This window comes from Onychostoma macrolepis, chromosome 03 (genome assembly GCF_012432095.1).
Source record: "Onychostoma macrolepis isolate SWU-2019 chromosome 03, ASM1243209v1, whole genome shotgun sequence".
Classification (NCBI taxonomy): domain Eukaryota; kingdom Metazoa; phylum Chordata; class Actinopteri; order Cypriniformes; family Cyprinidae; genus Onychostoma; species Onychostoma macrolepis.
In genome coordinates this window covers 35702990-35724587 of record NC_081157.1, presented here as the reverse complement: position 1 = coordinate 35724587, position 21598 = coordinate 35702990, and the positions used below count along the sequence as shown (strand labels likewise).

At 36.8% G+C, this 21598-nt stretch overlaps 3 protein-coding genes across 4 annotated transcripts; all 3 read left to right on the top strand.

Annotated features, from left to right (window-relative positions):
• Positions 1-194: 194 nt before the first annotated feature.
• On the top strand, positions 195-3998 carry kat8 (K(lysine) acetyltransferase 8). The gene is made up of 11 exons (XM_058771305.1): positions 195-580; positions 791-865; positions 965-1143; positions 1253-1306; positions 1458-1622; positions 2682-2771; positions 2875-3015; positions 3099-3192; positions 3281-3431; positions 3528-3682; positions 3773-3998. Exons 1-11 carry the CDS (start codon positions 241-243, stop codon positions 3835-3837), a joined length of 1509 nt encoding a protein of 502 aa, XP_058627288.1. The 5' UTR covers positions 195-240; the 3' UTR covers positions 3838-3998.
• Positions 3999-4912: 914 nt separating this feature from the next.
• Positions 4913-10465, top strand: si:dkey-16l2.17 (serine protease 33). 2 transcript variants are annotated; one of them, XM_058771317.1, is made up of 7 exons: positions 4913-5015; positions 5462-5516; positions 5618-5641; positions 7378-7543; positions 7616-7887; positions 9048-9214; positions 9287-10465. In XM_058771317.1, the coding sequence occupies exons 2-7, from the start codon at positions 5474-5476 to the stop codon at positions 9533-9535; spliced, it is 921 nt and encodes a 306-aa protein (XP_058627300.1). In that variant the 5' UTR covers positions 4913-5015; positions 5462-5473; the 3' UTR covers positions 9536-10465. The 2 variants fall into 2 exon arrangements, with proteins under 2 accessions (XP_058627300.1, XP_058627299.1); XM_058771316.1 differs by lacking the exon at positions 4913-5015 and adding an exon at positions 5025-5298.
• Positions 10466-11309: 844 nt separating this feature from the next.
• Positions 11310-20967, top strand: fus (FUS RNA binding protein). The gene is made up of 15 exons (XM_058771656.1): positions 11310-11475; positions 12215-12239; positions 12335-12492; positions 12572-12746; positions 12884-13137; positions 14264-14450; positions 16511-16545; positions 19056-19088; positions 19185-19294; positions 19380-19509; positions 19636-19737; positions 19831-19987; positions 20151-20248; positions 20348-20483; positions 20609-20967. The coding sequence occupies exons 1-15, from the start codon at positions 11463-11465 to the stop codon at positions 20646-20648; spliced, it is 1653 nt and encodes a 550-aa protein (XP_058627639.1). The 5' UTR covers positions 11310-11462; the 3' UTR covers positions 20649-20967.
• The last annotated feature ends 631 nt before the right edge of the window (positions 20968-21598 follow it).

Sequence of the window (21598 nt, the reverse complement as noted above, 5' to 3'; positions counted from 1 at the left end):
TAGGATAAATGTATAAACATTTAATTATATATATATATATTTCATATTTACACACACAAGGAATATATAAATAATTACAATTTTAACAAACCTATCAAAATGTATAATGTGTTTGTTCCTGTTAAAATACTTTATATGCAATATTTATATATAAAAGTGAAACAAAACAGACCAGGACTGAAATCGCACTGCGCATGCGCGAGTCAACGCGGCGTGCGCAATGTTTTCAAATGTACAAAGATGTCTGGCGTAGCAATGTCGATGTCCAACAATCGCCACCCAAACATGAACAATTCATACGGTGACTGCGGTTCAGAAGAGCGAATGGACGTTGAAATAGACGCTGGTCACGCTGGAACCGACCGAGGGAGCTTGGAGATGGGAACGCGAGCTACATGTTCATCAAACGGCAGTGGCGGGGAAGAGGACGAGGCGGAGGCCGCTGATCGAGATCGAGAAGCCGCGGGCTCGAGTACGCCGCCCTCCGGGGATGGAATGTCGCACGGCGGCGGCAGAGAGCAGGAGGTGTCGGTAGAAATCGGGGAGACTTATCTGTGTCAGCGTGCGGACAAAACATGGCGTAAGTTCATAATGGAAAATGCTTATTATGATATTATTTCAGAAATACTTAATTTGCCATTTGAGATTAAATTCTGTATTATTTATATCATTTATTCCTTATTATGAAAACCGTGCTGATTGAGAAATGCATAAGCGACAGCCCATGCAAACCCAAAATGTGCATGCATATACTCTTTAGTTACTCATTTGTTTTCTGCTTTTCTTTCAGATTCAGCAGAGGTTATTCAGTCTAGGCTGAATGAGCAGGAAGGCAGAGAAGAGTTTTATGTCCACTATGTTGGATGTGAGTGGAACTGCGTGATCATTCATGGCTGGCACAAATGCTTTACAGGTTTGTGTAATACAGATTCACTGAGCACAAGCTCTCTTTTGTCATTTGCAGTTAACAGACGTTTAGATGAGTGGGTTGGAAAGGCTCGTTTGGCACTGACAAAGACTGTGAAAGACGCAGTGAGAAAGAGTGTGGAGGAAGGTGGTGGAGGTGAACTTGTGGACCAGCCAGAGAGGAAGATCACACGAAACCAGAAGCGTAAACATGACGAGATCAACCACGTTCAGAAGGTACCTGTCATCACATTTCTAAATCTAAATGACACAGTTTTGTCTGAGGAGGGCCACATCAGTTTGACAGGAACGTATAATTATTTGACTGCTTCTTTTCTTCTTTCAGACTTATGCAGAGATGGACCCCACTACGGCAGCCCTGGAGAAAGAGCATGAGGCGGTAAGAGGGGGCAACATTTGCATAACACACTGAAAAAAATAAAACCTGCTTTGCATTATCACAATGCTTGTGGTGTTTTCTATCAATATCAATAACAAACTAGGTCTATCTGTTTTCTCATTTTTATCAAAAATGTTGCTTTTATTTTCAGATCACAAAAGTAAAATATGTGGACAAGATCCAGATTGGAAACTTTGAGATTGATGCATGGTACTTCTCTCCATTCCCTGAGGACTATGGAAAACAGCCCAAGCTTTGGATCTGTGAATACTGTCTGAAGTATATGAAGTATGAGAAGACTTTCAGATACCACCTGGTCAGTTCACACAATGGTTTCGTTGTTGACTCACACAGTAACACATGTAATTAAACCATAGGGGGTGCTATACATCTAATGAATTTAATGGCTTGGAATAGAGTTCAGCAGTGATGAGGTATTTCTGTAGGCCAACCCAGAAGTTAGCATCAGCCTACTTCTGTCAACAAAATTTTTTTTTGTTAGAATTGTTTTGAAAATAAGCTCTGTGACCAACAGAAGTTTATGATTCTGACATGTTCATCAAGATGGTCTTCACCAATGAACACAACTTTTATGAATTACGTGTAAATGCAGTCACCAGAAATAAAAAGATAAATCTATAAACAAACTACACCACAGCTGGATGACTTCTGTCTCACCACCACTGAGTTTGTGACAACTCATTCAATCTTTATTAAAAATCTTGAAAAGTTTTTGTTAAGATGGTTTGCAAAAGTGTGATTATGAACACAGGAAGACTGCAAAAGCAGACTAGTGAGTAGATGAGTTTTCCTATTTAACATGATTTATGTTACTGTTTAATGTCCCTACCAACATCTGTTGTCCCATATAGGCACTTATTAGCAGCCTCCTTTTTTAGGATGTGTAAAAGTTAAACAAATCATGAATGGTGTATTACTGATGTTGTAGAATAGATTGTGTATGTATTAGACCTTAATTCAGGCATTTCATCAAAAGCTCATTCAAAAAACCCGCTGACTTCAGGACAATGGAAGTGGAAGTGCAAAAATCCTGTCTGTGTTTGGGTTTTAGGCTAATTCCTGTAGCGCTTTTTACATTACATTTATATTTATTCATTTAGCAGATGCTTTTATCCAAAGCGACTTACAATTGAGGAATACAATAAGTGATTCATTATAAAGAGGCAAATAGACAAGCATCAATCTTACAAGCATTTGATCTTAGATCAGTGTTGTTCTTTATCGATCAGCTGATATTAAGTTGTGTTTTTTTGTGTGTGTGTTAGTTTTATAGCATTTCTGGCTTTGCAGAGTAAGGTTAATGTTCTTGTTGAATTTATACTGTTTCTTTGTTCCTCAATGGCTCCTGTTTCAGTCGCAATGTCAGTGGCGTCAGCCTCCAGGCAAAGAGATTTATCGCAGAAACAATATCTCAGTATACGAGGTTGATGGGAAGGACCATAAGGTGAGCCAGATCATATCTGCCATTAAAATGAAACATAGAAACAAATAATTTTGTGACAGATTTACCCTACAGTTTGTCGTTCTCACTGTCCTTCTCACTGTAGATCTACTGTCAGAATCTGTGTCTCCTGGCAAAGCTCTTTCTGGATCATAAAACACTTTACTTTGATGTAGAGCCGTTCATCTTCTACATCCTCACTGAAGTCAACAAACAGGGAGCACATATTGTGGGTTACTTCTCTAAGGTGAAGTGTTTTCTTTGTTGGTTTGTTTTTGCAGTGTATCTGTTAATTTGTATCTTGATTAACAATGTGTTCTTGATGAGCAGGAGAAGGAGTCTCCAGATGGGAACAATGTCGCTTGTATTCTCACTCTTCCTCCATACCAGAGAAGAGGATATGGAAAATTTCTAATTGCATTCAGTAGGTTTCACCCCTGGTTCACCTCTCAGCAGATGTTCCCTTCTGATATAAGTATATACACTGATAACTTGTGTCATATTCTTCTCAGGTTATGAGTTATCTAAGCTGGAGAGTACGGTGGGGTCTCCAGAGAAGCCTCTGTCAGACTTGGGGAAGTTGAGCTACAGGAGTTACTGGTCTTGGGTACTACTAGAGATTCTGCGAGACTTCAGAGGGACGCTGTCCATCAAAGACCTCAGGTACACATCCCGTCCCAAATATGAGGTTGCATGGAGAGTTAACTGCCAAGGCTTTGATGAAGAGATCTAACTAATGCATAATGTCTACACTTACAGTCAGATGACAAGCATTACTCAGAGTGATATCATCAGCACGCTACAGTCTCTGAACATGGTCAAGTACTGGAAAGGTCAACATGTCATCTGTGTCACACCAAAACTTGTAGAGGAACATCTCAAAAGTGCCCAGTACAAGAAACCACCAATAACAGGTAACAGATCTGCCCCTTGTTCTATTATTTGCTTTATATATGTGTTAACATGCTTTTAAAAGTTTAAACATTTGCATTTTGTTTCTACAGTGGACACACATTGTTTGAAATGGGCACCTCCCAAACACAAGCAGGCCAAGTTCTCTAAAAAGTGATCAAAAATGAAGAGAGTGAAACGGCCCCTTCACCCAAGATGTTTTTCATCGCTAACCTAAATGTCATGTAGAAATACTTTCTCCAAGAGGGAAAGGACTAAGATTGTACATTCGCATTGTAATGAGTGCTATTTTTTTTAATAAATGAATAGTATTATTCATGTCATTGTTTATGAGTCATCTATTCTTAAGATTAACATTTTAGTGCATCAGTATGGTACTTCAGTCCTGTGTTCTGTGATGTAGTTTAATATTCATACCAGACTCTCCTTCATGTTCGCATGGCATTTGGAAGAAGAAAGTTGTAAAGTCAAGCTACATTTATGCTGAATTATTCATTTGACAGTATAGAATTACTGTTTCACATGAAGCACCTGTCTGGCTTTTAGGTGAAAGTTGATCGCTATATACGCTCTATTGAGAATAGGATATATATATAATTTTAGATAAAGAGGGTCAAATGACTGACCCTTCAGCTTGAGGAACAATAACTTGGTTATAATACTTAAAGCATTATACAGTTACACAGTTTCATTCTTATTAATGGCAATTTATTTAATAAAGCATTATTATTTTTGTATCTATTTATTTATTCATTATTATGTCACTAAAATCGTAAATTACGTGTTCTAGACCCTTCAATGGTGTTTTTGGCAGACTTATAAGATTTTTAATGTGAATACAGTGATTAAAATATGGTTACTGTAATGAAACAATGAAAAATTAGTTTACTGGAAAAAAAAACAACAACTGGTTACTGTAGTAAAACTTTAATTTCCATATTATGTTTAAATTTCATAATGTTTAATTTTCATAATTTAAGTAGCCTAACAGTGTAAACGTTGCATCTAAGATGTTATAAAAATAAAAAAATAAAAACAAAGTATTTTGAATATGAAACATTTTTTAGACTGTAAAACAGCATAAGATATACGACGACAAAATAGCCTACTATTATGTGACAGATAAAAGATTACTCAAAATTCAGTTCATTAGGCTATTAGCAAAAAACAGTCTCAATCTAACCGAGCGACACGTAGGCCTACGGCAGTAATGTGCTGTCCTCTCCTCCGCTGTGTGCGAGGCTTCTTTCTGCCGAGAACAACGGGCTCATTATTTGGGAGGAGATTGAGACGGCGCGCTGTGATTGGACGCTGGCAGCAGGTAGAAACGCACAGGTACTTTCACGCATTCTCTGGCGAGTGAAGATTCCTGCGTTTTCACTCGCTGGTCTTTTCTTACTTCTCGACCTCCTTTGTCTTCAGCTCTCAGTAAATGTAAAGTAATGTCGGAAAGATACGAATATGTTTCGTTCTCAGAAGGAGGCATCACAAATCTTTAACTTGGCTCGGCGAGAGTCCTCGGATGTTCGAGGACGTTTTCTTGTGCGTTAGAAAATAAACGTTTTAAGTTGATTGACATTTTTTACTGTTCGAATATATGTGACTCTGGACATTACAAGTAAGTTTTTGGACCTAACTGTTGATAACAATGTTGATTTTTTTTTTTTTTTTTTTAATTTACATTTTTTTGTTGTTGTTGATGTTGTTGTTGAATTAGAGCCCAATAAGGGTCACTAGGGCAAATTTTAGCCTAGTTTATTTATTAACGTGATTATTTACAGAAACTGAACAGAATGGCTGATTCTTGGCTACAGCTCCTTGTCTTGATGTTAACAGGTAAGTCTTACAGGGTGTAGTAAAGGTCTATTACTACAACTATTTGATTCAATGCATTCATTAAATTCAACATTTGTCTTTCTTTGTCTTAAAATCTTCAGGTCTGTCAACGTGTGTGGCACAAGGTAATTATTTTTCAGTTTATGGATCAGTGACAGATGAGGATATCTGAGATGAAGAAGAAATCTTTTAAAGATCTTGTTTTTAAAGTGTCGTGTTCTTAGGAATGTAATCTTTGTACTCATGTTGTTTTAATATGGTTGTTTAATAATGATTTAGAAGAAAATTATTTAAATTAAGTAAAATACTGGCACCAAATACTTATTTCAATAAGTCTTCAAATATTTTTCAAGGTAGAATAATAGGCCTATTTAAAGGCTGCTCAGTTTAATCTAAATAAGACATAATGATTTTATTATAAAAAAAATTAAAAAATTCAAAATTCAAAAACATTTATAATGTCATGATTTTTCTATATTGGTCTTCTAATGTATGTTTTACAGTTTTCTTGTTACGTGACTACAAAATTGTCCTTCCTGCATGTCAGTCAGAGTTATCAATTCAAATTCTGATTCTATCAATTACCTGTTTCGATTCCAATGTGGTTAAAAAAATCATTCAATCATTTAGATATCAAACATATTTATTCTGTGTCTCTTTTTGCAAAACATTTAATTGCTGCTGAATAACATGAACAAAAATCAGCCGGCTACATAAAAACTGGACTCGATTAAGAGCTGTTCGTGTGCAAAATAGAGTTGCATGATTCTGGATAAATTGAGACTTTTTTTTAAAGATGGAGGTTGTAGTTCTCTCATGATTCTGAAGAAAAAAAATTGACAACTAAACAAAATCTCATTGAATTTATGAATAGAATGGTTCAATGATTCACTCAAGATTTACTTGTTTCATTACTGGATGAATCTGTGATTTTGAATGAATCTCTTGAATGAATGCTCAGGAAACAGAAGCAGAGAGTGCTACACGGGCGTCTTTATAAAGCCCCTGGTGCTCATTGGGTATAGTAGAGGTAAAGATCAAATTATGTAGACGAAGGCTTTGTGCCGAAACGCGTAGATCTACTTTTAACTATTTGTAATGATTTAAGCCCAGCACATTAAAGGTTTTTTATCTTACCCCATGAGTACCTTGGAAGTATTTCGTCTACGTAATCTCTTGAATAAATGATTCAAAGACAAATACATTTTTAACAGCCCCTTTTCGCCACCTAAAAAAGCACACAGGAATTGACAGGTGGAATTAAAACTGAAATTTTATGTATCCAATCCGATTCTGGAATTGGAATTGATTTTCGATTCCCAACCCTATTTACAGTGACTATATTATTTCAAATTGGATATTAATGATATTTTAAAACAAATTGATTCTTATTTTTTCATTTTATTTTTTAAATAATAACAAAATTTATGCTAAATTATTTTTGACCATTTACATTATTGAATTTGGCAGGTTTTTTTTTTTTAACCCAAAATGAGTTGCATTATATTTAAAGCCTCATTTACATATCCAAAAGATTAAATCCAAATGACATGTTCATCACAGTAAAGAAAAGCTCATTTTTGTCATTTTTGTCATTTTAATAACTTAAAAACATGTGGATTTAAAAAAAAATGAACATGACATCTTTGACCTTTATAAACTTTCTCCTCCTTCTCTTTAAGTTTGTAACCCTACCCACAACAGTTTTCACTCACACCTTATGCTCCTGTTTGTGTAGTTCCTCATTAATATAGTGAGAAGATGTAATGATACTCTAGGGGTGTTGTAGGGCAGGTGTGATCTGGTAAGGAAATCTGTACTGTGTATGTGCACTAAATCTCCTCTGACCTGTTCACGTAAGTGTGCGGCAGGCCTCCGCTAGGGAAACGTATCGTGGGAGGAGCTGAAGCATCAGCAGGGTCATGGCCATGGCAAGTGGACATTCAGTTGGGAGCCAAAGGCCATATTTGTGGTGGATCCCTAATTGCAAAAAACTGGGTCCTTTCTGCTGCACACTGCTTTCCTAAGTAAGTATCATCATATCATCAATGACAGTGTTGATTATAGAGAAGTTAATGTTCTCTGTCTTCTGCCCTCAGCCCCTCAGAAGTGTCTTCGTATCGCCTGTACATGGGACGCCATCTGCTCAATGGCTATAACCAGTTTGAGATGGTCAGTCAGGTGCAACGAGTGGTCATTCCAGAAGGATACTCAACCCCTCAGGAGGGCAGAGATGTAGCCTTAGTGCAGCTGCGCTCTCCAGTCACCTGGTCAGACAGGATCCAGCCTGTGTGTCTGCCATATGCTGGATTCCAGTTCAACAGTGGGACCTTATGCTACGTCACGGGCTGGGGACACTCTCAGGAGGGTGGTATGTGCATCACAAAGGAAATAAGGGGAAACTAACAGATTTTACTGTTTAAAGTCATGCCTAAAGTTTTGTGCATGTGGATTTTTATCTTTGGAGTGACAGCTGGATTTCTGATTCATTTCTGTAGTGGTAGGAGGAGGAGAAATAGCACATTCATTTCACTGACATATTGATTTTTTTTTTTTTTCTAGTTGTATAACAGTAGGTTCCAAGTCTGGTGAAGATCTTTAGCGTTGGGACAAACTGACCAAAAATTACACTATGAAAATCAGACTAATCAAAAAAACCACAGCAAACCTTGAACAATAATACTTAATCTCACCTATTACAAATAAACAAACATGAGAACATTTGATTTTAAAACTGTATATAGAAATAATTTGAACTGTATTTAATATTTATCTAATATTTAATAAAATGTAAATATTATAAACAGTATTGTAACTTTTTAAAAACATTTCTGTCTCTTCCTAAAGCTCAAACAGTAGAGCATGTTGTTGGCAACACCATCATGGGTTAAATTTCCAAGTGAACACGCATTAACTGATAAAAATGTATGCCTTCAATGCAATGCAGTTTCTTCAGCTGCCATATGTATAAATGTAAATATCCTTAGGAGGTAGTTGAGACCATGACATTAGGAAATACATTAAAAAAAGTTTCTATTTGGAGTCTATACAGCTGCCTAATCCTAATAGAAATTTTGTATGAACAGTATATTCAACAACAACACTTTGCAGGCATGTTCATGACCCTAAATGAGAAAAAGAGACAATTTCAAGAACCGCATAAGTTATCCAGTATTTCTGACATCTCTGAAATCAATCCAGAACATAACAAAACTTAGTGAGAAACTAAGTTTTCTGATGCCTTGCATTCATGCAAATTGCTCATGATTGCTGCTGCATGAAAAAGATAAAAATGATTTGACATGGAAATGATAGATAAGAGATAAGACTGCTTTCTGTCAGTAGCAAATACATATATGATATAGCGATCATTCAAAAAAACAAACAAAAAAAACAATGTCCAGACAAAGCCTTCTAGCTTATCACAGATATATTCCCTATTTTATGTTATGTTAGGTTTACAATGTTTTGGACATTTGGTAATTATTTGCATATTGTATTTCACGTTCGCTCTGTTTTTCCATTAAATAGTTTCCCTCACTGGAGTCGGGGCGCTACGGGAAGTGCAGGTGCCCATTATCAACCAGTCCTCCTGCCAGTCAATGTATCAGATTTTGTCATCTGATTTAGTAACAGTCAACATCCTATTAGACATGATCTGTGCTGGATACATGGAGGGAGGCAAGGATTCCTGTCAAGTATGTGATACTATCACACAGCCATTGTACTGACTTATCCTAGCATGTAGAAAACATATTTGTCTCTTACAGGGGGACTCTGGAGGCCCTCTGGTTTGTCCTGGTGGCAATGGGACTTGGATTCAAGCGGGAGTTGTAAGTTTTGGACTTGGGTGTGCACAGAAGAACCGACCAGGTATCTATTCCAGAGTCTCAAGCTTCGCGAGCCTCATCCGCACCACAGTTCCAGAAGCTCACTTTTTCGGTCACGCTCAGAGGAGTGAAAGTCAAACGCTTCTGGTTCTAGGCCTGTCTTTTGCATTAGTGCTTTTGTGGAGATAGTAGGCTATATTAGTGAAGTATATACAATGTACATGTGAAACACAATGTCAAGTTTTGAAACCCCATAAGTTTTGTTTGTGTGGCATTGATTTGCCATGTTTTGAATGCTTTTGTGGGGCACAAAATGTACCCAGTGCAAAGCTTCAGAGGCATTGCAAATTGTTTTTTTAATAATAATGTAATATGTGACATGTTTATGATGGAGAGATCTGGCCATCTGATCCTTCCTAAGCACAGATCTAGTTGTTATATACTGTTGTTACTGTGAATTAGATTACTTTTATGCAGTTTCAGTAATGTCACCAAGACCTCAGAACACTGTAAAATGCCAATATCCTATTTAACAGGATAAATACAATATCTTTTTGTATTTATTGTATTGATTATTTGTAATGAAAAATCAAATTGATTTGATTGCATAAGGCATAATATTGCACATTACAGCTTTGTGTGTTCCACTGCTTTCACTCATGCATTCAGTAACAGTATTTTAACTTCTTAAATAATTTTAGGATTTATATTAAATTAGAATGCCATCTGTGTTTTCCCTTTTGCTGTGTTTTTATTTATTTATGTTGATTATTTTTTAGGATGCACAGTTATGCACAGTCATTGCAAAGCGCTTTGAGTTTTTTTTTTTTTTTTTTAATGCATCATATACATTAGATTTAACCCTCTATGTTACAGAGTTGCCATATGGCAACAATTAATTTCTACTTATTTCCTTGTTATTCTGAAACAACAACAACAACAACAACAACAACAAAAAACAGTATATTGCAATATGGTAATTAAAAGGGCCGGGCCTTAAGGTAGTCAATGATGTGCTGTTTTTAAGTCAAATGACATTTGAATGTTCCTCCAAAACACATTTTCCCACTGTCACCCTCAAATGGAGGACATCTGTTTAAGTGCTCCAGAAATCGCTCTGTTAACCTCATTTCTGTACATCTCTTCTCAAGGGGTTTTTTTTTTTTTTTTTGCATAATCTTTGGTTAGTAGTTTTTATTCACAAATCAACATTGTTTAACATAGTTTTACTGTAAATTGAGAAAATATCAATTTTGGCATATGCCAACGCTGTACCACAGTGGAATTGACTTAATGTATTTCCCCATTGGGATTTTTTATAGACAGTAACATCAATAATATGATTGCAGTTATTTATTTGTTTGAAGTGTTTATTGAAGTATAGTTGTATTTATGTATGAATAAGAAAATGATTTATTCTTTTCAGAAATGAATACAGCAATATTTCACGGAAAGGGCAATGGGAAGAGTGCAGATTTGGCAATGAGGATGAGTTAGCCTTCAGCGACTGTAATGATGAGTGTGTTTGTCCATGTTTATTTGTGTCTGTATGTGTGTGAGGCAGATTCTGATGGAAATTAAGATCGGTTTCACCAATTTCTAAAAGAAATGTGTATTTCAAATGAAAAAAAAAAAATTATTAACTCATTTTTTTGGCCATTTTCCATTGTGGAACACTGTTGCCATATGGCAACGTTTTCCTAAACACCCCCCAAAAACCCTTAAAAAAAAAAAAAAAAAAAAGTTTTGGTTTGTATAATTGAAGCTATTTCATGTAATAAAAACTTATTTAAAAAAAAACAAAAATAAATTCGTGGATAGAACATAATGCATACCCTAGAGGGTTAATTTCTTAATTTAAGTCTGGATTTAAAGTGGTTTTAAACGTGTAATTGCACGCGTTTACTGTATAATAGTAGTCTAAATATTCTGTAAACATCCAAAAGCTGAATGGATGACAGTGTGACATCACCGGTGCCGCCTACAGGCTCAAAGCGACACAACAGCGTCAGCCTCGGCACAGTTGCGCAGTTACTATTGGTAACCGAAGGAGACTGTGCAACATTGCTCAAACTGGTCTTCTGCATACGCTTCTGAAACGATTTCAAGCGCGATTATGGCGTCAAATGGTAAGGTCTGGTTGGTGCAACATGATTTGGCGTGTTATTATAGTCGCTTTTGGCATTGCCTAAACACAGCATCGGTGCCAAACGTACCTCGCAATTTTCCGCGAATCTTCTTTTTGGGTCACTCGCGAGTGATGAGGACATTCAGTGATCTTATGTACATGTTACAGAAGCGACAGACGTATTTGATGCATTTATGGTTTAATTTGTGAAAAAGAAAAACGAAGAACATGTCGGCTTCCGCCATTTTGTTTGCAGCGCTTTCAATTTTTACTGGCTTGTTCCACTGACCTATATTTGGACCGAGCCCACTATACATCGATTTAAATTCAGTTTCAATAAATTAATAATTGTTAAAAATGATTAACTAGGCCTATCTGGCGTTCTCGACACCCCATATATACTCGACGCGACAAAAACGGGAACGCTCCCATTACGGTTATTTTTTAAGAAACGGGAGCTTGTTTACAAATAAAAAATCGGTTACCATTCAGTTCTGTTGTATGGACCAAAAAAACAACAACAAAGAAAAAACATTTTATTTGTGTTTCACCGAAGACGGTCATACAGGTTTATAATGACATGGGGGAATAAATAATGACAGTTCATTTAGTTGTGAACTAAGTTATACCCTCTATCTTCCTAAGGCCAACTTAGACTGATTTTTGATCTTGCAAATAAGTTACTTTTAAATTACCCAAAACAGCCACCATCTATAATGAACATTGTCTTTTCCCTTTAGATTATGCCCAAACCTCAAGCCATGGGTAAGTTCAAAGCATCCTTCCCAAAGGGTCATCATAATATTGAACAATTGCTCACATTTATGATTAAAATAATACATTTATTGTGTTGTGCCCAGTTACGGTGGTTATGGAGGACAGTCCAGCCAGAGTTACAGTCAACCCTCCGGCCAAAATTACAGCCAGCAGAGCTATGGAGGATACAACCAAAACTCAGAGAGCAGCTCTGCTTATAATCAGGGTGGATATAGTTCCAGCTATGGACAGTCCCAAACAGGTATTATTCATTAATGCCTCTAATTAAACTGAAAATATTGTGAATAGGCCATCATATCTAAATCCTTGTCGTTTTATAGGAGGATATGGGTCTCAGCCCCCCTCGCAGGGCTATACTCAGTCCAGTCAGTCTTACGGCTCTGGAGGCTACAGTAACAGCAGCCAGCCTCCACCAGCTCAAAGTGGAGGCTACAACCAGCAATCCTCTTATTCCAGCTATAAACAGCATCAGTCTCCTCCTCCATCTGCCTCTAGGTTAGATTTCAGCTCGATGTCAGTGTGTCTAAAGCTAGATTTGTTAAAGATAATACTTGTGCTCAATGTTTTTTTTTAGTGAACAGAATGTGATGATATTGAGTAGAATATGTTAAACACATTTTGTGTTTCAGCAGCTATGGCAGCAGCTCGCAGTCCTCTGGCTATGGTCAGCAGCAGCAGCAGCAGCAGCAGGGTGGGGGTGGTTATAGTGGCAGTGGGGGTCAGTCTGGAGGATACGGGGGCAGTGGAGGACAGAGCGGTGGATACGGGGGTAGTGGGGGGCAACACCAGTCCTCTCAGCATGGAGGAGGGCCTTACAACCAATCTCCCAACTACAGCTCTCCTCCACCTCAAAACTATGGACAACAAAATCAGTACGGACAGGGAGGTGAGCTTGAGAGATTCGTTTGGCATATAGAATCGTCGTCATATAGAGTTTGATGGTAATAGGAAATAGAGCTGTTCAGTTTGTAGTTCAAAACTTAAGAATAGAATTGGCATTTTTCTTTTTTAGAAACTTGTTAACAAGCAACTCAACTTGGTTTAAATATTTGCTTCATTTGTTTATGTTGTAGAACTAAACAAGTAATTTAAGCACAAACCTTATTGACTATTAAATAGAAAAAAACAAACAAAAAAAGAATTTCCAAAGAAATAGTACAATTCTGTAGAATTTTGTCTAAAATAAAAAATTAAACACAAAGACTAAAATAAGTCAAAACGAGTGAATTTAGGCATCATAACATTATTATAAACAGGATTTTTAAAAAGTATATTTATAAATATTCCATTTAATTTCTATAATTCCATTCCAATTCTAAATATTCCATTTAAACGGATGGTTCACCCAAAAATGAAAATTCTGTCAGTAATTACTCACTCTCATGTCGTTCCAAATTCAAAAGACTTTCATTCATCTTTGGAACACAAATTAAAATATTTTGATGAAATTCGAGAGCTTTCTGACCCTGCATAAGTTAGCTGTCTATATCAGCAGCTGTCAATAGTAAATATTCATCATTCAAAAGGAGAAACTGAAACAAAGATATACGAGATAAACGCAGATATATGAAACGTAAACAAAGCAGTGCTTACTTATGTTGAATATCAGTAACGTTGATAACTTTCATCATTTTAAGCGGCTCATGTTGTTATGAAAATTTTCACATATTGGAATGCTTGTGAAAGATCACGTAACATTAGAATAGCCTTGTGTCTGTGCCACCTTCATTTACTTACTAGTTTTCATTTGTTTATACAACAACAAATGTAATCTAAACGTAAAAGTAGAGGAGATGAGCATGCACAGTTTATTCTCCAGCATTGGTCAATATACTTCCTATTGACCAATACAGATAAATTAGAAAAAGCTCTTAACATCAGCTGATAAACTATATGGGGTCAACAAGTCTTACATATCTACTCAAGTTATTTCAAAGTACTAATGCAGTGCAAGGCTGGAATGTTTAAGGCAGGCGTGACGTATATCTCAAAGTGTTGTATTTCTATTCTAGGCTACAGCCAGGATGCCCCGCCAGTGAGTGGTGGTGGAGGAGGCGGCTATGGTGGCCAGGATGGTGGATATAGCCAGGATGGTAGAGGTGGACGTGGTCGCGGAGGTGGAGGTGGCTTTGGAGGTCGAGGAGCGGGTGGGTTTGACAGAGGTGGTCGTGGAGGACCCCGTGGCAGAGGAGGAATGGGGTAAGCATATATTCACATCATGCACTTTTCCTGTCACCTTCACCACATAAAGTCCACCTGTATGCATCCGCGTTTCATTTAGGAAAAAAAACAACAGGTAAACGGTTAAAATAGAGCCGAAGGTGTTGCACTATATCAATTGGCTGGGCTGAAATTAAATGGTGGCCTAGACCTTGATTAACTACAGTCAAAATGTCTTGAATTGTGGTGTAAAGTTACGGTCTACTTAAAACATTAACTTGGAGTAAAACTCAATGCAGAAAATGCATCCAATTATGAGCCAGAATGGTCTGGTGTAGGATTTATTGGTGATTCTCCTATTCATGTATTTACCTAAAATGATACATGATGTTAAGTTGGTCCCGGTGTGCTGAATATTTCCATGTCTTCACCCTTCACAAGATGGAACCAGCCTAAGGTTCACATAAAATTATACTAAAACTAATCGAAAGTTGCAATAAATTACCAGGTCTTTAGTTCATCATTGATTTATCGATGGAAAAAATGAATGAATTATGGGTTTGGACCTGACCTGTCCTGTGACAATAACTTTTACTACTTGTCTGTGGGAGTGCATCACATCACATGTTTGCCTTCACACGTCTACATCGCACATTGTGACCAGGAGTTTAATAATGTTACAATTTATTATATTTTTTTAGGTTTTATTGACCTTTTGTTTACATATAGTGTTAAAGTGTAGTACATTGTTTTCATTATGATTTCTCATCAGTAATGCTGTTATTATGTTTTAGTTTTCAAGTACTTATAAGTAGGACTACTGATAATGGTATTCGGGTTTGATACGATGTCAATATGTTCTGATACCGTTAAAAAATTTAACATGCAGAGTATTGTGAACGACTGTATCGATTTAGCTTTCCTAGATTTTTTTTTTTTAGTTCACAAGTAGCATTGAAGTGTTTAACTTTATTGGTGTAAATTGATTCGGTATGATGTTTTAAAGGCAAAAACTTCTTCAAATCACTACTTGAAAGTGAGGACATGAGTGTTAGTGTGCTAAAACGCTTGCTTGATTCTGCTTCTGCTGCTTTTTTCCCCCAGATGCCAAAACCAAAGTATTGGCACATGCATAGTATCAAGAACATACAGTCTTTCACAAACACCCCAAAATTGTATTAATGGGAAGGTTAAGGTTAAAATGTTACATTAAGATAACTATTTGAAGCAGCAGATGATAAACTCCATCTGGCTGTGATCCCACATTCTGGTCCACACCTTAAGGTGCTGTCATGTTAAAAACACCTGTTCTCTAAATCTTCTCCATCCTCTCCTACAGGACTATTGTGTGTTGCAATGCTTTAATGAATCTTTAAATCTCCTCCTAGGCTGTTTTCTACAAGGTTCTGCGATTTAGGCTTATCCTTTTGAAGAAGATAAAACAGAAACACAGGCTCTAGAAAACTGGGAACTGGGAAAGATTAGTCAAGAATAAATTAGGCATGTGTGACTATCAATAAAAAAAAAAGAAGGTTTTGCATTAGGGAATGTTTAAAGATCCTTTCAAATCTTAAAAGGACCCTAAAACAGTATGGAACAGTTGGATTCATCCAAAAGGGGGGAAGAGTGGTCACATCAGTCACGTCTCTATTAATTTAAATGCAAAACTGAATGCAGTGTGTGCAGTTTCTGTCCAAAGTAACAGAACATGGATAATGTTTGGGTGAAGGTCCTGGGCTAAAGATCTGATAAATGAAAATAATTAATTTGGTGAAACAAACTGATTGAGTTCAGAGATGCACTGCAAATCTGTACGGTAAAAAAATATGGTAATTCTTTTGAGCAAAATAGGCCGGATGGTTATGATATAGGGGCCCGCATGACTTTGGGAAGGAAATATCAAAAGGGTTTCCCAGAAGCCCTTATGGGTTATGAGGAAAGGTGAACCTAGTGAGAGGGGACAGCAGGGATAGGGGGCAATGGGGATCTTGTAGAAAAGATGACGGAGATGGGTGGGGCCTTTCCAGCCTCAAGAGTGAAATGGGGCACTACCCTCATCAACCTTCAATTCGTCTCGCTTCTCTCTTCTTCTCCGTCAGAATGGGTGATCGTGGAGGATTCAATAAGTTTGGTGGTAAGTGACAAACTCTTTAAACAAGGAAATTAAGGGGTTTAAAGAGAGCCTGGTCAAAGAGGGAGGAGTGGGCATCTGGTTGTGTCACAGACAAACTTGCATTAAAAGAATACACTGAAACGAATGTGGTAACCACTTGGTGTGTGTGTGGTAAACAACTACGCTTTAATAGATTTAGCAACAGCATGCGCATTATTGATGGTTAAGAAAGAAATACAAACTCATTTGAAAACCGTCAAAAAAATCTTAAAGGGATATTTTGCCTAAAAATTAAAATTCTTTAGTTTACTTACCCTCATGTTGTTTAAGTCTAAACGACTTTTTCTTCTGTTGAACATAACAGAAGGTATTAGAGAATTTACATTTTTGGGTGAATTACTGCTATTATTTCAATATTCTTTCTCTTGTTAAAGTCGCTACACACTTCAGAAACTATTCTCAATATTAGGAAAAAATATTTAGTAATAGGAGTCTATTGTATGAGAAGCTATTGAGCAGACTCAGAAACATGACACAAAATGGTTGATACGTTATAGTTTTGGTGACTCCAAATGGATTGTTGTGGTTTATTATGCACTTTTATCAAAAAGCACCATTCTTTAGTTGATATGCAAACAAAAGTCAGTTGTGTTGCAAAAAAGGCTTTTTTTCAATGCTTGCACCTACTGTGGCAGTATCGTTCTGTGCTGGTTGGGCAGTAAAAGTGATACGCACATACCTTTATTAGCTTGACTGTTCTTACAATGCATGTAATGCCTCCAGAAGTCTGGGAGAATATTGGTTATTAAAAAATATTCATCAATTTGTATGAAAAATTCCTGTATCCTTTACTGATTTTTATTTTACGGGGCCAATTTTTTTTAACAACCACACGAAAATAATATTTTTAGAATTTACTTTGAAGAATCCAATTCATTTTTTTTTAATTGTTTCATTTATTTTGAATCTCACTTTTTGTTGCACCCAACTTGTACTGTGGGCACTTTTGCTTTTTAAAAGGTGGATTCAGGTGGCCAACAACTGGATTCTAGAGGTTGTTCAAATCCATTTGTGTCAGGTGGTTTTAGTGTTGTACTTGTCTGATAAAGGTCCTGATGGAATAATACAACAGAAACAAGTATATGATCTAAAACAACAGGAATGGAGACCTGGAGATAGAAGGGGTCAATATTACAAAGCATGTTTACAATATACTATATAACAGTCTGAAACATGCGCAGCATGTTCATAATTGTTTTAACATGACGGCATCAGCTGGAAACCAACATGCTTGTGTTCTCCACATGGTTTCTAACTGGTAACTACATCAAATGGCATCTAAAGGTATACCAAGGTGTTGAAACTTATCTGGCTAGCTCAAATACAATTTGACATGCAACCAGATCCAGTGAAAATTGTCATGGGTTTCGTATGGAAAGAATATTTGCTGAAGATGGTGGATTGTATGGTGAACATCAAGGTGATTTCAAGGCTTGCTACACTTTGGGGTTATCTGGCTGTCTAATACAGTGAGTCATGGTCATATTTCCTAATACTGAAAGTACAACATTTGGGTTTTAGAATTTTTAAAAAAAAAAATTTATGTCTTCAGATTAGACTGGTAAAATGTGTGAGATGGTGGTTCATCGTTGATCATCGTAATCATCTTAAAATATCAGTGGTGTTGGTAACTTCTAATGGTTTTCCAAATTACTTAGAGTTGTGAAAAACGGTTGCCTAACCTGGGAAAATCTAATATCTAGATGTACTCAGAGAGCAAATGCAATGACATAACTCAGTGTCTGACTGTTTGGAAATCTGCTTTTGTGGGATGGAGAAAGAGAACCTTTTCATATGGCCAATTAACGTATGGTCATTGATGTAATGTGTCCAAATATTGCTTATTACTGTGATGGAGTTACTCCTCATTAAAAAAGGTGAATGATACTGGTTGCAAAGTGGTATCCAGTGGTATTTTAAAGTGGAATATTAAAAGTTGTCCTTATTAGTTGTGCATGTTTTAAAGGTGACCAAATACCTACAACTAATAAAGATGACAAGAAACCAACAACAACAAAAGACCCAATAGCCGCTCTTTGCAAAGCTGACTGTAAAAGTATGGTTGCAGGGGTTTGAACTAGACTGTTATTGCATGGTTTGCCGCTTTCCAATGAGAGATAAAAAGCCACTACATGGAGTTGTCTGATATGTATTTCGGATTGCCTATGAGTATAAATCAAGCTACAACTATTGGTACGGGAGGAAAGAATCTCCCACTTGAGACTTCGGACTTACTCAAACGTTGGCCAGTTTTCATCAGTTTTGAAAATGTGTAGTGTTGGTTGGTGCTTGTGGTGTTCCTCTCTCAAATATCCAGCTACAGATTTGCATCAGGTCCTGTTTTCTATATTTGGAGCATACATTATATAAATAATTGATGGTACAGAAGTATATGACCCCCATATAAGTGTGCGTAATTTGTGTATTTGTGTACATATGTAATATTAATGACTGTTCCTTTCACTTCAAAGGGCCCAGGGATCATGGAGCTGGTGGGCCCAATAGTAAGTCAAAAGCATAATCGTATATTACTTGCATTACACCATTTTCAAGCCTGATAATAAATTTTTCTTTTTTTTTTCTCTTTTTTTTTTTAACAGTGCAGGAGCAGGATAACTCTGACAACAACACCATCTTTGTGCAAGGTCTTGGAGACGACTATACTGTAGAGTCAGTAGCAGATTTCTTCAAACAGATCGGCATCATCAAGGTGGAAAAGCGAGAGAAAACTACCACTGTGTAGCAATTATCTTAGCATAGTTCTTGTCTTAATATAATTTTATTTTCTCACACAGGTCAATAAGAAAACAGGATTACCCATGATAAATTTGTACACAGACCGAGAAACAGGGAAGCTCAAAGGGGAGGCTACTGTTTCCTTTGATGACCCTCCTTCTGCAAAAGCAGCCATTGATTGGTTTGATGGTATGTTGGTCAAAGTAGATCACACTAGTGCCTTTTCTCTAAAACAAATTTGGAGTCTGTTTATTTTCGTTTGTTGCATTTTTTGATTACCTGGATGCCTGAGTCACAGACATCTTCCCTCCTCAGGTAAGGATTTCAATGGAAATCCTATCAAGGTGTCCTTCGCTACTCGCAGAGCTGAATTTGGACGCGGCGGTGGTGGCATGAGAGGTGGTCGTGGTCGAGGAGGTAAGATTATATCTCGCTGTGGTACTTTAAGTCATCTCCTTTTTTCTTTTAGTCTCTTTGTTTTCTTGACATGGTTTTCTTCTCCTCTTGCAGGGCCAATGGGCCGTGGGGGATTTGGGGGTGGAAGAGGTGGTGGTGGTGGTTTCCCAGGCAACAATGGCAATGGCAATGGCAATGGCAATGGCGGTGGTGGTGGTGGTGGTGGTGGTGGTGGTCAGCAAAGAGCAGGAGATTGGAAATGTTCAAACCCGTAAGTGTTGGTTTGTAAACTCTCGGCAAATTGTGAAGTGTTTACAGTTATATAATACAAATTATATACAGTACACTCACGTAAAGTATTAAGTACTATAGCAAATCTCAACTGGCAGCTTTAACATTGTGTATCGTTGCTTTTCTCTTGTGTGTGCGCGCAGAACTTGTGGTAATTTGAATTTCTCATGGCGAAATGAGTGTAATCAGTGCAAAGCTCCTAAACCGGAGGGAAGTGGAGGAGGAATGCCACCGATGGGAGGTAAAGAGAAACATTTCTGAGAAAAAGAACAAGATGCTGCAGTCGTATGTGACTGAGTGAAGTCAGTGGATTGCTGCTTTAATGTGTCTGATTTTGCAGGTGGTTTTGGTGGAGACAGGGGCAGAGGCGGTTTTGATCGAGGTGGTTTCCGCGGTCGTGGTGGCGATCGAGGGGGCTTCAGAGGAGGGAGGGGAGGAGACCGGGGAGGATTTGGACCCGGAAAGATGGACTCGAGGTGAAATTACTGATGATTCACGCTCTTGCACATGTTAAAATGTTATTTAGTGGAAAACTGATTTTCAGTATACAATATTCACCAGTGAAAAATGTATTTCATTGCCTGAGTTGTGTGTTTTTCAGGGGTGAACACAGACATGACCGCAGAGACCGGCCTTATTAATGGGAGAAATACTCTTTTGTCCAAATAAGACTTTAATTCAATGTGGGACCAGTATTCACTCCACTGCAACATGTATTACCTTGTTGCTCATGTTTTGTGTTGTATGTTGTCAAAAATGTTTCTGTTTTATTTCTGGTAATATTATTTTCTTGTATTATTCTCTATATATTCTGATATTCTTAATCATGAATTTTGTGTTTTTCCTCTCTGAATTTGCTGGTGTTTAGGTTACAGTTATTTGTGCAATTTATTAAATGTACTTTCTTTGAATGTTTTTGAAAACTGTGGTTTAAAATTAAAAATGTTTGAAAATAGCAAACTTGTAATGTGGCATTATTTTATTTTAACATCTTTTTATCCACACTTCCAAGCCCTTTGCATTTGTCTATCTCATTGATTTGCAATAGTAGTAAATGGTTTATCTCTAAATGAATTATATTTCTTAAATACAGGTTTATTATAGTCAAGTAAAACAAACATTTATTACTTTTCATTACATTTCATTTCTTTATAATAAACATTTAACTGAAATAATAAAAATAAATTCACTTCATTTCAGGTGTCTGCCAAGGTAACACGTATCATTTTCATTTAGTTTAACAATATACTAAAATAATTAAAACTAAAAATGAATACAAATGTTAAAAAATAAATAAAAATGACAACAATCATATATAAAACCTATTCAATTATACGAAAATAACTTCTTAAAGATTAATAGCACAAAGTTTTCACAATAGTAATTTATCTATTGTTTAAATAATAGGAAGAGATTTTATGTCAAGAGACAAAAATAATGGTGAGCTTGAGATGCATCCCAGTTACTCAGTGCACGCTTGTGTATAGAGGACCAGATGGCTATGAAAGTATAACATGACTCCCCTAAATAAAGTTATTACTAATTCAGTCCTGGAACACTGATGCTGATGCAGGCACCAAACCACTGTCCT

What these genes read in the sequence shown, in the direction of transcription:
- kat8 (XM_058771305.1), top strand. Translation starts at nt 241, where the DNA reads ATGTCTGGCGTAGCAATGTCGATGTCCAACAATCGCCACCCAAACATG. An exon ending in AGACTTTCAGATACCACCTG is followed by an intron (nt 1,623 to 2,681) that starts GTCAGTTCACAC and finishes CTCCTGTTTCAG; the next exon opens with TCGCAATGTCAGTGGCGTCA. An exon ending in CTGTCCATCAAAGACCTCAG is followed by an intron (nt 3,432 to 3,527) that starts GTACACATCCCG and finishes CTACACTTACAG; the next exon opens with TCAGATGACAAGCATTACTC.
- fus (XM_058771656.1), top strand. An exon ending in AAATCAGTACGGACAGGGAG is followed by an intron (nt 13,138 to 14,263) that starts GTGAGCTTGAGA and finishes TTTCTATTCTAG; the next exon opens with GCTACAGCCAGGATGCCCCG. An exon ending in TGGAGCTGGTGGGCCCAATA is followed by an intron (nt 19,089 to 19,184) that starts GTAAGTCAAAAG and finishes TTTTTTTAACAG; the next exon opens with TGCAGGAGCAGGATAACTCT.
- si:dkey-16l2.17 (XM_058771317.1), top strand. Translation starts at nt 5,474, where the DNA reads ATGGCTGATTCTTGGCTACAGCTCCTTGTCTTGATGTTAACAG. An exon ending in CCTTGTCTTGATGTTAACAG is followed by an intron (nt 5,517 to 5,617) that starts GTAAGTCTTACA and finishes TAAAATCTTCAG; the next exon opens with GTCTGTCAACGTGTGTGGCA. An exon ending in GTCAACGTGTGTGGCACAAG is followed by an intron (nt 5,642 to 7,377) that starts GTAATTATTTTT and finishes TGTTCACGTAAG; the next exon opens with TGTGCGGCAGGCCTCCGCTA.